Source organism: Glycine max, chromosome 5, assembly GCF_000004515.6.
Source record: "Glycine max cultivar Williams 82 chromosome 5, Glycine_max_v4.0, whole genome shotgun sequence".
NCBI lineage: Eukaryota > Viridiplantae > Streptophyta > Magnoliopsida > Fabales > Fabaceae > Glycine > Glycine max.
The window spans coordinates 406,868-420,843 of NC_038241.2; the positions used below are offsets into that span (position 1 = coordinate 406,868).

Genomic DNA, 13,976 nt, shown 5'->3' on the forward strand with positions numbered 1-13,976 from the left:
AAAGTAAATGAAGGATTTAAAAAAATCGTGTCACAGAATGAAAAACAATCACAAATTTGAAAGAATAACATCAACTCAATTTCATTAAAGAACAAAATAAAATTTCTCTTAGATTTTATTTATTAAAATCGTAGGAATAAAAAATTAAAGAATTTGTAACTACTAAAAACATATTAGTGAATCAATTGAGGTAAATTTTTCTTAAAATGAACTAGATTCCTTAATATAAAATTTTTATAAGATAAAAGATGAAAATAAATTTTATTAAAAAAAATAAAGAAAAACGAAAATTAAAAACATATATATATATATATATATATATATATATATATATATATTTGTTTTCTTTAAATGTTTTCTACTCTTATTTTTTTGGAATGAAGACGACTTGTAACACGTGTGATCTGGAATCAAAAGCCCTAAAAACCCCTCCCTCTGATACTTGTCCTATTCATAATAGAACGTTGACAGTGCCATTCTCCGACGACAGTGCCTTCAGCTGTCATTAAGTTCTCGCACGGCACAGGTTCTCTCTTTCGCATTTTCTGGGCATTCGTGGTTTCGCCGCATGTTCCAAACAATTTTTAGGAGAATGTGTATGTGATTGTGATTGATTGCCTTTTTATTTTCTTCTGAATTTTATGGGTAAGGTAATGATACATTGAGTAGTGCCCGTTGTTAATTAACCCTGCTGCCAAATAACAGATTACTAAATTGAAGTCATAAGGTTGGTTTCAATCCCTCCTACTAACAGAATTAATAAAAAAAAAAAGGATTATTAGAGTAGACAAAACAAAAGCATGAATACTAACTAACTAACTATCAGTCTATTATTCTTAAGGAGAACATGTCCTGCATACTCTCTCTTTCCCTACAATCTTTTCTTGGCCATCCATGTATGGTTGTAGGACCAAGAACAAGATTAACTTTATGTATGTGTGTACATGTATATAGTTTGATATATTTTACTTGCAGCCACAAATATGTAATGTAATTAATAATGTTGATTTTGGCTTTTTGTTCTACTCATGTTGTTGATTGGTTGTAAAGGGCAAATTTTTATTCTTCTCAATTTACTCAGTTTGCACTATTATGGCTACCAAATTGTTGAAGATTTTGTAGTAGATCATTTTCATCACATTTTTAATTTACTTTTAGATCTATGTAGTTAACTTGGACAGTTGTTAATTTTTCTAACTAATCTGATATGTTGCCTTTGTCTCATATTGAGCATCTGTCTTGAGATCAGGTAGTTTGAGATATAAATTTGCACAACTTGCTAACAGAAAAGCTGTTTAATCAATAAAAGCTGTCTTGTAATTTTACAGAGAGAAAGAGATGGATTCTTCTCCTTCACCAGACATATACATCCCAGAGCAATGGTCAGAGGCTGCAGAGTCCATTGCACACAGTTCAATGCCTCCTATTGCTCTTATATGTGGTGCCAAGAATTGTGGGAAGACAACCTTCTCCCGCTATCTCCTAAATGTCCTCTTGCACAAATACACCAAAGTAGCTTATCTGGATACTGATGTTGGCCAACCTGAATTTACTCCTCCAGCTTTTCTTTCACTAACCATTGTTCATAAAGTAACTCCAGGTATGATAGTGAATCCCTATCTTATTTTTTGCCTAAAGAGTAGCTTATAATTTATTTCGAAATTATTCATTTTTTTTTACATTCTTTTAGATTTGACAGTTCCATGCCTGAAAACACCAGAGAGGTATGAAGTGCTATCCTGTCTCAATAATTTGGGGGCTGAATCTTTTTTTTTTTTAATGCTGGTTTGAATTTGAAATATTTGACAAGGCTGCTGACTTGTGATGGCATTTAACATCTATTCAGTAGTCACATATTATTGGACAATTTGGACTATGTAAAGTTTTGGCATGTTGTATACTTCATTTGTTAGTTAGGTTAAGATGATTATACTGAGGTGTAATGCTTGTTTTCTGGTTTAAGTAGAACTGTTTTGACATCAGATCACTGATTGTATTAAAATATAACAAATATTATATATTATCACATTTTACATATGATTTTGTTCTGTACATGGTTGTTCCTTCTTTCTGAAGATGCTTGTAAGAGTCTAGGGTCCTAGGCTTTCTTTTCTGTCTCTCTCTTGCTGCTCTTTTTTTTTTGAAGGGGGGGGGGGGGGGGAGAGAGAGGGGAATGGAGTGGTTGGGATTGGGGCCTTTTCTCATTGTTGTAAAGTTTTTTTATAGGCACTGAGTTGGATGATATTTATTGTGAGTGTTTGATCTTTGTGTTCAATCATGTAAGTATTGGCCAATTCTAAGTCAGGTATTATTTGATTGAACATGTGATTGACTTGCTTGGTTATCTGTCATTTGTTCTGTAATAGGTGCCTTTTCTTTGGTGATGTTTCTTCTAAGAGAGATCCATCAACATACTTAAGTTATGTATTTGCCATATATGATTATTACCAAAAGAAGTATTGCATCTATGAAAAGGGAGAAAATCCTTGTAAGGTTAAGTTGCCTCTTATTGTGAATACTCCTGGCTGGGTGAAAGGTATGCTCACCTCTTCAGTTGCTAGTCTGATTCTTTTTAATCCTGCATTTGTACTTTTATTACTTCACATAAACTATTTCATTTCTAGAATTGTAGAAATATATCATCTTTTGTGGTAGTTATTCAATGCTTTCTTTTCTCTTTCATTTCAGGTGTTGGTTACGATGTATTAGTGGACATGTTGAAATATATTTCTCCAACACATGTAGTTAAGATAAGCATAGCCAGTGAAAAGAAGAATCTACCTGCTGGAGAATTCTGGTTAGATGGAGAACACGATGAAACAATTAACCTAATTGAGATAAATTCTGCTCATCAGGACTCATTAAATAGATCGTAAGTTCGAGTCTGATCAGAAAGTTATCAATTGCAGCTGCTAATTTGGTCCTTTTCTTTCTATTAACGTAGAATATTGCTATTTGTTTCCCAGGTTGCTTGTTCAGAAGGATGCACGTCTCCTACGTGATCTACGAATAATGGCTTATTTCAAACAGTGCTTTTCTAGTGATTCAAATATTTCTACAATCAAGGAACTTGCTCATGCCTTGGCCTCTCACTGTCCTTATGAAGTTCCCATTGCAAGCATAAAGATTCGACATCTTCATTGTGAGGTTGGCTTAAATTTTACTTTTTTACCTTTCTGATTATGAGTCACACTACACCTCAGTGCAATAGTCTGGTTGCTACCTTGTGACTTGATGCTTTAGAAGTTAAAGTTGCATACATCTAACCCTTAACAAGCACCACAATAGTGGAGTCTTGTGACTGAGTTGCCCTTTATAAGTTTGATTTTGAACTTTTGATGCATTTGGTCCATTTTTTATTCTAATCCCACTTGATTTTCAAATCTTTTTTATATAAATATGAATATTAAATATGCTTTCTTGTTAGGAATTTCAACAATATTTCATATATCTATTTTATTTATATAATGGTAAGCAGAACATTTTTTATGGTCTACCCATATCTTTGTAGGTCCCAAGCTCCGAAATATTCTTCAGTTTGAATGCTACCATTGTTGGCTTAGCTGTTGATTCTGAAGGACCTGAAAATTTACCTTGGTGTCTTGGTCTTGGTAGGTTATTTGATTACTGAATTCTGAAATGTTTCAGTTTCATTATGTCTTGCTCTGAAACAGAGGGTCATTTTACTGAAATACTTCTGCAAAAATGAAATTTCAGATCTAAAAAGCTATTAGGTGGCAGTAGTATCACAAACTAGCTGAAAATGTCCCATTCTGTGTTTTCCAAGTCTTGAAAACTTCAAATGCCTCGTAAAAAAATGGGAATTATAATTCTTTTTAAAAGAAAAATTAAATTATTGAACTTGGTAATCAGTTTTAAACATTGGTGCACAAAGATAATGTGAACTCATGTGCATTTGTGAATTAGCTTCTGTTAGAATATAAGCTAGTTTTATTATTGTCAGAGTAGTCTTGTGGAAAATTCTATTTTATATATGTTGTAAAGCTTTTATAAAGTTGTTTTCTGGTTGTATTTTCCTACTTTAAGTAGGCTGTAGGTCCCTAGACTGTAGCCTTCCTTCTTACCTTTGTAAATCAGCTTCGTTATATATATTATATATGTATATTGAGATATGCTGAGAACTTAACTCAGCACTTCAGTAATGTAATTTAATTCAGAATCTTCAACAATGTAGTCCTTAAATTTCACTGCTTCATTAGATCTTGTATGTCTGTCTATATTGGTTGTAACAAGTTTACCAGTGTCTCTTAGCTTTGTAATATCATACTTCCATAAATGTAAAAGATAAAAAAAGAAAAGTGTATCCATGATGGAAACAAATCATACAGATACTGTTCTAGTTGAGTAGTTATGCATTTCAATAATTCTAAGCATATGAATTGTTAAACACATCTTGATTTCTTATGTTTCAGGGATTGTGAGGGGAATTGACACAGTCAAAGGTGTGCTTTATGTCATTACTCCTGTACCACATAATTCTCTCGAAAAAGTCAACGTCTTGCTACAGGGTTATATCCAAATTCCATCTTGTTTATTGCAGGCAAGTTATTGCTTTCATAACGTAATCTTGTAGAAATGGAAGATAATATGTTTAATGTTTATCCAGACTGCTTTCTTTTGTTGTCTGACAGCCTTCTTACTTGTTAGAATGTGTCGTGTTAAATATTCCTATCTAGGAGCAAAGTGCCGCCTGTGAGAGGCAAACAAAGACTACCAACATGATGAAGCCGTCCCTTGAGACATAAGTTTTCGCCCATTAGATGGAGCTGCCTCTAGGGAGTTGGCCTATCCTAGGATGAAAGCAACAAGGTGTAGCCATTAGCCACCTTAGATTAGTGTTTTAGTTTTAGCCAATTAGATGTGAATAGGTTTTGCAAGAGTTGTCCCAGGTATTTTGTGGTCTTGGCCAGCCAAAAAGAGGTTGGGGGGATCTTGCAGGCTTCTCTTTTGGCCGGTGCAACATTGCTTTTCTTTTCTTGTCCATGCTGTGTTTTGGTTGTTTAGGATTTTCTATGGTGCTGTTTTTCTCTTCTCTTCTTGGATTACAGCTTCTCTTTTATCTGCCTGTTTGGATGTCTTAAAAAGTACGGATGAAGAAGGTTGTTTGTTTGGTTCTGAATATTGATCAAAGGTTTTGTGATTTGTGGGGAGTGCTAGTCGCCTGTGTTCATTTGCAAGTTAGACTAGTGTTCTTTGTCTTATGTTTGTGGGGTTTCTTACTTCTAAGAAGGAGGTGGAGTATTAGAAAATATTTAAGATATAATTAGATTATCTTAGAACATCTTTCTTGATCTGTTTATTTGTATTAGTAGATCTATTCTTTATTCCTGAATGCTGATGTGATACCTGACCAATTAGTATATATGAGTAATAAATTGAGATATCGCAACACATCTAACAGTGATATTTTCTGATTATTATATCTGTTTCCCATTGTCATGATTAATTAATCATGTTTTTTCTCATATTAAAATAATGACTTATTTTCAGGTTCAGGGATGCATCTCACCTTACATGTCAGCAAATACTTTGACTTTGACTTCAAACTAGTTATTCATGTGTTGGCAAAGAGAACCATTATAGTAACATATTAACAGGGTAATAGCCACCATTCCCTTCACGGGTTAGAAGCATCGTTCCATGGAAGGACATATATTGTAATTTACATATGCCCCAGAGCATTTTTTTTTTCTCTGTTCTTGAAAATCCAATTCTGTTTTCGGTTATTTATATTCAGTTACTATTACTTGCGGTATGTCTAATTCCTTTCAAGCTTGGGAATGTGATGGCCAAGTCTGACAAATGTCATTTAAAGAATATGACCCTTGATTTAAGGTTCTTTGCATAGAACAATGGATGGATTTTTCAAGTTTCCAGTGTTGAATGAAATGATACAAATAATTATTATTTTTAAGCAGGAAAACAATTTTTTTTTCTGTTAAATGGAAATTACAGTAATGTTATGTTGTTTTTATTTATTTTCTATTTTTAACGATATGTACGGAGAATAGAAATAAAAAATTATCTTATATTCTAATATTTAAAATAGGAAATAAAATTATTTTTTCTGTTATTTATAAAACAAAGGAGTTAAAATAAGATTGTTTGCTAAATTAAAATTGTAAGTCCTTAAAATAGAAAATAAATTAAAATAAGATAATGTTTATATAAGCAGTAATTAAAATACATCCATTAAAAATTAGAACAATCAAAAGTCAAGCACCTAATTTTAATAATAAAATAGGTAATAGAAATGTAAAACAGTTAAGTATAGACTAGCTTTTTTTGTTTCCCTGGTGAACTGGATGCCTTTCTTAATGTATCCAAGATAAACATAGGAGTTGGTTGTAACTTGTAATATATAATATGGCTTTCTCGTTTTAGCTTTTTCTCCAGGGGACACGTATTTCTTGCAGATATAAAATAAATTATAAGCTTAATTATATAAGTTCTTAATTGAACTGTGTACATGTTTTGTGTCTCCAGTTCGTTTTAAAAATAATTGAGTCTATTTTTAAAATTAAGCAATTTTAGTTCTTTATTGATTTTCTTCTATTTAAAACTTACATTATGACTTTCCATATATTTGAGGGTTTGATAAGATGTCAAGTTGAGGCTTGAAGAGAGGAAGTCTTGAGATTTTTTTTTATATATAATTGAGTTAAATTTGATGTTTTGGTTACTGAGTTTTTAATAGAAGACAATTTAATTGATTTAAATTGTAAAGATTTTGAGTAAAAAAAATTATGCAGAAGAAAATTGAAAAAAAAAAACAAATTTACTTTATTTTAAAACGAATAGAGCTTAATTAGCATGAAAAAATAAAAACTTAAACTAATGTTCTACATAATCTAAACTCCACTCAATTTGCTATTCGTACCAGCGTTTAAGTAAAGCGGACTTGGATTTTGTGGGTTAAGGCTTCATGTGTTAGTTGCTGGACTCTTCTGCCGTTGGCTGACAAATATTTGGGTGTCATTTTTACTTACAAGCTAAGAAGTTGTGGCAGTTGCTTCCTGCACTCCCATAATTATTTCCTGCACCTAATCTAAAAAATTACATTTCTGGATTAGTCTTTCAAATAAAAATTTACATTCCTGATTAGTAATTTCTTACTGTAGCTAGGGGTGAAAAAACGTTAGCCGGTCCTGCCCCCCACCAACACTTAAAAAATGGGTCAATTCGTCCCGTCCCACATTTCGTATATGAGTTGAAAGTGATAGTCTATCTATTTTTTTTTAGTGTTGACTGATTGAGTCGTCAAAACTAAAATATTAAAAATAAATAAATAAGATATATTTTTTTAATTGATTTTAATTAATTTTATCTTGTATAAATAATAATAAATACTTACTAAGAAAATTAAATGCATTACCTGAAATTTTGAATATATTTATACAAAAAATAAACTAATTAAAAATAATAATTTATATAAAATATCAAAATAAATATTAATTTTTTAAAATACAAAACAAGTTAGCAAGTTGGCTGGCCTCATTTTTTTTTTCTCAATCCATTTTTTGGTAGGCAAAATAGAGTGAGTTGAAGACCTTGATCCAATCGACAAAAAAAAATGCCAAACCAGATTGGCCCAACAAATAGTTATTGTTCGTCATTTTTTTTTATTGCAATATAATGATTGTAATAAGCAGTTAATCTTAACTATGAGATTTTAAGAAAATGAATAATTAGGATGAAAAATAACATGTAAGATTTCATATTAATAAAAAATCATTTATTATCTCGTTTATATAAATTAAAATCGGCATAATATAAATATTTCAAAATATATTGAAATATGAATCATTTGATTATTTTTTTATTATTTAATTTTGACATAAACAATCTTAATAATATATAGATATAATTCAATAGTTTGATAAATAAAAATTACATTATATATCAAATTATAAAAATAATATAATAATTATCAAAGTTACATTAATATAATTTAATTATTTTTTCTTTATGTATACATAATATACCTTCATCAAAATATGCTAACTAAATACCTTGAGACAGTCACAACCCTGCTCGACACTAAATCAAGTAATGAACTTCATGATCTCATCTCCAAAAATGAAAGAAGTAAATAAACGGGTATTCGACTAAAAATTGAAATGATGCATGAGAGGAAAAGTAAAGGAGAAAGACCATGATGTCCACGACAAATATTGATTATTGAAGGTGGTGCTTTCGTAAATACACCAAACTCCCCTCATGTACGTGGAGACTAATTAAGTTGTAATTTTCATAACCAACACACAGACCTTATAGGCCAGACATCTAGGTCGTTCAATAAAAAAGAACATATATATATATATATATATATATATATATATCCAAGAATCTACATTAGTTAGCTTGTGGTTTGATACTCCATTTTTACTATTGAGTAGCTTACACGTTGCCTGTATATTATTGAGTGAGTTCATGTAAAATTTCACCTAAAATATTAAATGAGAGTTATTAAATAACATGTTACAACTTACAAGCATTTCTCCACAGTATGCGTGTATATATATGTATTGGTTGGTACGCCACGGCAATTATGTGTTGTGGGGGCTAACATGGCTGGCTACTTCATCCAAATATCAAACTGGATAAATTAATATGTAGTTTGTTTAAATGATATTGAACTCGATTTTTTAAGTAAGATTTTACGTTTAAAGATGAAAAAAAAAGTAATTAAGAAAATAAAACTCCATTAACAATAATCAATCAATTTTTTTAAAGAAAATTAGTTATTAATATTTTTTACCAACAATAATATGATTAAAAAAAATATCTGTATAAACCATCCAACTAGACTCGTACTAAAATATCTGGTTCATTATTTCCACAATATATACAGTGCCATGGTTACTTTTTGTTGCTTTTTTTCTTCTCACGTTTGACATTTTTTGGAGGTGATGGCTTACTCGAAGTGGCTTTCTTCACCTGCGATGTTAACGATGTGTTTAATTTAGAGGGTAAAAGTGAAAAAGAAAAGAGGATAAAAAAAGTAAAAAGTGAGATGATTTTATAAGATAGTATAAAAGAAAATAAAATGAAAGAAAGTTAAAAAAAAAAATCCTCCTATTCTGGTTATATAAAAAGTGGAAGAAACAAAAGAAAAAGTGTACAAAACTAAGGATAAAACACAAATCGCGTTTCCTCTACCATATCAAACGGATTACAGGAGCTAGAAATTTCATTTCGTCCATCCTCTATATATCCTCCCACATGTATTGCAAAATTTCAAACAAAGCATAAGTGTATGTTTGAGTGAATATTTATAATTAAAATTAATTTTGATTAAAATTGATTTAGAAATGATGTGATTTATGTTTGTATTTTTATTTTAAAAAAAGTTAATAGTAAAAATCCAATATAAAATTTTAAGTTATATAAAAGTTATATAAAAGTACTTTAATTCAAAATTAAATACTTGTCTTCACCGCGTGTTTAATTAGTAACTCTAAATGAATCCACATCCAACCAAAGTTACAAAGAGTAGTTTTTACATATATATTTTCTCCATATGTGTCCTGAAAAAAATAGTGCGTAATTGGAGATGTGCATATAATTATCTAAGCACACACACTAAATCATATTATCTAGTATTTGAATGTACTTTTAATAATCCAACGTACACACTTACACGGCATTTGGTTATACATTTGCAATGTTGTTTCTCACATTTAAAGAAATTAAAAGCTAACAGTTACAATTCCACGTTTTATTTTATTTAATAAACTAATGTAGTTTCAGGCGTTTGTAACATGAATGCTTGACCTTGATCTAACACAAGGAAGGGATGCTAATTAAGAAATTATTTTTATATGTAGAAATTGAAAATATTATCAAATTTATAATATTTGAGAGGTTTTATTAGCCTCTTTGTGCGTCATGAGTTTACCCTTTTTGTATGCTACCATAGCTTCTGACCCTATTGCATCATCTAAGCAGTACGTAGATCACGTTGGGATATATGGGTTGCATTGTACCACTTGCTTTGTCAGCAACTGTTGTGGTTGCAGGAGGTGTTTCAGCTCTTGCGTATCATCCATGGAATATATCTATGGGCCACCAAATTAATTTATAGAAACGTGACCATATAATATAAGGGCCCCCCATTTGTTTTCATTGGAGTATGATATTTAAAAATCATGCTAATGGTCAATTTGAGTTAGGATTATTCTTTCTATCTACATGATAATATGTAGCCAGTTAATCCTTGTCATGCTAGCTTGTACATATGCCATAGTCTTTGCAATATTATGTGTTAGGATTACTCACTATAATATATTTGAGTCCCTCATTCTTTGTACTTTTTGAAACTCTACACAAAATGCATATATATCTTATGGTTTGTCTAGGGTTATATGTATTATTTATTATAATGTTTTTTTTTTCAAATTGGATAAGATTATTATGAATAATAAATTTTTTCTTTTAAATATTTAATACATGTAAAATATATATAAAAAATTTGAACTCCTCAAAATTTCTAGTTAAATTGAAATAACTTCATGTCAATTGATTTACATGCTTGATGATCTTATGACTTGTGTTTGATAAATTATTATTTATATAATTATTTTCAGTGGTTTAAATTCTCTAGTATTGTTTATTCATATCATGTTTTATATTAATAGAAAAAATAAATAACAACAAATTTAGCATATATTGGTTTGGATTATTTAGTGAAAATGTTAAAATATATCATTTTTTACTTTATGATAAATTTGATTGAAAATATTTTAGAATATAATATAAGATGAATATTAAAAAACACAATATGTAAAAAAAATATAATTATTGAAAGTAAAATATATAATCTAAATAATTGATCTATAAATAAAAAAATTACAAGTGTTTAAAATTAATCAAAAACTAAAATTATAAACCAATATATATTTTACAAATAAAATAAAGTTTATATTAATATGTTACATAAATATATTTATTTATCATTTTATTTTTTCAAAAAGTATATATTTTTACTAAATACTTGTGAATCAATAAGTTATTTTAACAATTTTCATCTATTAATTAGCTTTTTAACATATAGCCTATGAGTAAGTTTTATGGGGGAGGGGGGATATCTACGTCATTATCTTCCCAAATCTCATTTTTTTAGAGCAATATGAAAATCTTGTGAAAATATATTAATCGAGTTTGGAAAACCATTGTCTATTTGTTAAGTGGCAAAAATTATTAACATAAGTTAAGTGCTGGATTAAATGATAAATTTCTTTATAGATTTTAAATTAATTAGGAAAACAATTGAGAGCATAAGCTAAACATTGTAAGCATGTTAATGATTTATTGAATAAATAATTGAACTAAAATGATTTGATCCACTCTCATTTGGTATTTTTCAGAACCTTGTCATTTCTCATAGAGCCAACATTATCCGTATAACTGTTTGTTTGATCTGTTTCTTCTATCCTAATGACTTTTTCTGGAGATATTATTTTATTTTTGACTTATTTAAATTTCTTATTACATATACTACGTTTATCATGCTTGTTGCTCTTCATGCCCCAAAAAGAAAAGAAAAATACTCGTGGAAGAACCTATTGGCTTGATTTCTTTCTTCGTTATGCACATTTGGCAATAACAAATATCAACCAAAACAATCCCAATTTAATGTATGTTTTCTCCTCCAAACTCTGAAAAAAGTAAAACTTTTTTTTTTAAAAACAAAAATTTCATCATTTTTTTCGACACGAAATCTTTTGCATTGAATGGAGTGATTGGATTTTATAGTTGGTGAGCACGAACATGTGTAATTCAATGATACGGTCTATCTTTTGGTTGATCCTTTGGAAAATTAATCTTAAATTAAGGAGACATATGATATAAGTGAATTTTTTTTTTATGTTTGGGAATCATGATTTTTTAGAATCACAAATGAGAAAACTTATGATTTTTAAAAATAACTATTTTTTTTATTGGTAATAAAATATCTTTAAAACACTTATATAAATTTTGTTGTAAATACCAATAAAATATAATGTTTTTATCATAAAATTTAATAATTTATTATGTCAAATAATCAAATAAGAGTTATGTAATGTTTTTAGTGAAATGATTTTTTAACTCATAAAAGCTGGTTTCCTTTCTCCTCATGTAAACAATTTTATGAAGAACATGGTTTAAAAAATATTATTTTTTTTTAAAAACTAAACATTTTCAATTTTAGATTTTCAGAAAACTATTTTTTTCTGGTACCCAAATGTATCTTAAATTAATTTCTGTTAAAATTTATTTTAAACTAAAACAATTTATGCAAGTACAATTTTTTATTTAATGTAAGAATTATTTAAAATTACTTTAACTTAAAATCATTTAAAAATTCAGAATTAATTTAAACACATAACAATATAATATAACATAATTAATAAATAACATGATCATAAATTTTATCGCATATTTCGACCAAAGAATATCCTTGTTGACAAAAATAAAGCACTGTAACCTTTTTTTTTATCTAAAATAATATTAGTATTAATTAATATATTTGGCCGGGTCCACACCAAGAGTACGTTATCTGCCGCAGAAACGACGTCGTATGGATCCCCCCTTCTTCTCTGCCACGCCGGTCTTCGTGCCCAGACTGTCTGCAGAAACAACACCAGTCCCCAGAAAAAACTTATTTAATAAAAATAAACACAAAAAACCCAAGGTCAAAACAGGAAATTCCATACCCCGAAAACTAAAGGCGGGAAAAAGAGCCGTTGCTGCCCAAACCAATGAAATTTTGGCGCCAAAACCACACCTTCACTCCTTTCCCTCTGCCCGTAAAAACCCCGGGCACCCCCTTCTCTCTCTCACTCTTTCCTTTTTTCTTTTTTTCTCTCTCTGGGAAAATTCATATTTTCCCACGAAAAATCCTCAAACTCAAAACAAACACACAAACACACCCTTTTATTATTCCCTCTCTTCTCTTCAATCCCTCAAAAAACCTTTAAAGTTTCAATCTTTCTTTCTCTAACCCTTTTCTCTTATTCCCTCTTCCTTCATTCCTCAACCACAAAGCTGAAACCTTTCACACAAGGTTCCTTCACTTCCCTCTTTTTTTCCGACATGGGGTTCTCGCATTCGGACTTAGAATCGGAATCCAAGAAGTGGGTAATTGCCGGAATCGGTGTTCGCTCGCTCAAACCCATCAACACAAAGCGCGTTGGCGGCGGCAGCGGTGGCGGCGATGCTGAGAACGAAGAAGAAGAAGCGCGTTCCACGACGCCGACTGCCAAGGAGGCGAGGATACCGGAAAAGTTGCCGTGCCCGCCGGCGCCGAGGAAACGCCGACCACCGCCGTCGAGGTGTGGTAACGGCGGCGGCGGCGGTGTGAGAGAGTTCTTCACACCTCCTGATTTGGAAAGTGTCTTCAAGTGCCATGTTGAGAAAGCCAAATGAATGATTCCACCTCATTCAACTAACAACAACATCAACAAAACAAGGTTTTAGAAGAGAAGAATTGGGGTGTACTTGTATTTGGTCTTGGAAATTTGGTTCCTCTAAAGTGAGCAATTTGTTTCATAGGGTCTCATATAGTATAAAGTAAGTAATCTCAGTCGTTGATGGAAAAATCAATAGTTAATATTACGTGCACATACACAAACAAATTATGTATGTGCTCGTTATATGAGTTGCACATACAGGATAAATTGTGTATGTGTCCGTGACTTCATGAATGGTTGGAATTACTTATAGCATAGGGGTCAAATTTTTGTTCTGAATGCTGGTTGTTGCTCTTTCTTCTTTTCCTCGCAAAAGGAACAAGAACTTGTGTATAAAGTATGAAGGAAAAAAAAACTTATGATATTTAGAAGTTAGAAAGGAGTAGAGTAGTTTTTTTTTATAATTTTGATTAGAGGCTATTATGTAGTTTATTTAGTTCTGTTTTTTTTATTTAAATTATTAATGAGAAGCTTTAAATATTTATTTTGAGATTTTGCTCA

The 13,976-nt window shown here is 30.3% G+C and overlaps 2 protein-coding genes across 3 annotated transcripts; both read left to right on the forward strand.

Annotated features, from left to right (window-relative positions):
• Window positions 1-360: 360 nt before the first annotated feature.
• Window positions 361-5,890, forward strand: LOC100775314 (polynucleotide 5'-hydroxyl-kinase NOL9). Of its 2 annotated transcripts, none has more exons than XM_006579712.4 (9): window positions 361-526; window positions 1,329-1,600; window positions 1,691-1,724; window positions 2,367-2,536; window positions 2,689-2,872; window positions 2,967-3,147; window positions 3,512-3,611; window positions 4,434-4,561; window positions 5,512-5,890. In XM_006579712.4, exons 2-9 carry the CDS (start codon window positions 1,339-1,341, stop codon window positions 5,569-5,571), a joined length of 1,119 nt encoding a protein of 372 aa, XP_006579775.1. In that variant the 5' UTR covers window positions 361-526; window positions 1,329-1,338; the 3' UTR covers window positions 5,572-5,890. The 2 variants fall into 2 exon arrangements, with proteins under 2 accessions (XP_006579775.1, XP_003525672.1); XM_003525624.5 differs by having other exon boundaries at window positions 441-596.
• A 6,874-nt stretch (window positions 5,891-12,764) lies between these two features.
• On the forward strand, window positions 12,765-13,850 carry LOC100820224 (cyclin-dependent protein kinase inhibitor SMR6). The gene has a single exon (XM_006579711.4). The coding sequence runs from the start codon at window positions 13,099-13,101 to the stop codon at window positions 13,429-13,431; it is 333 nt and encodes a 110-aa protein (XP_006579774.1). The 5' UTR covers window positions 12,765-13,098; the 3' UTR covers window positions 13,432-13,850.
• The last annotated feature ends 126 nt before the right edge of the window (window positions 13,851-13,976 follow it).

Excerpts from the sequence above, each read along its gene's own strand:
- LOC100820224 (XM_006579711.4), top strand. The coding sequence starts at position 13,099 with ATGGGGTTCTCGCATTCGGACTTAGAATCGGAATCCAAGAAGTGGGTA.
- LOC100775314 (XM_006579712.4), top strand. The coding sequence starts at position 1,339 with ATGGATTCTTCTCCTTCACCAGACATATACATCCCAGAGCAATGGTCA. Across the intron at positions 3,148-3,511 it reads TTCGACATCTTCATTGTGAG|GTCCCAAGCTCCGAAATATT; the intron begins GTTGGCTTAAAT and ends ATATCTTTGTAG. Across the intron at positions 4,562-5,511 it reads TTCCATCTTGTTTATTGCAG|GTTCAGGGATGCATCTCACC; the intron begins GCAAGTTATTGC and ends ACTTATTTTCAG.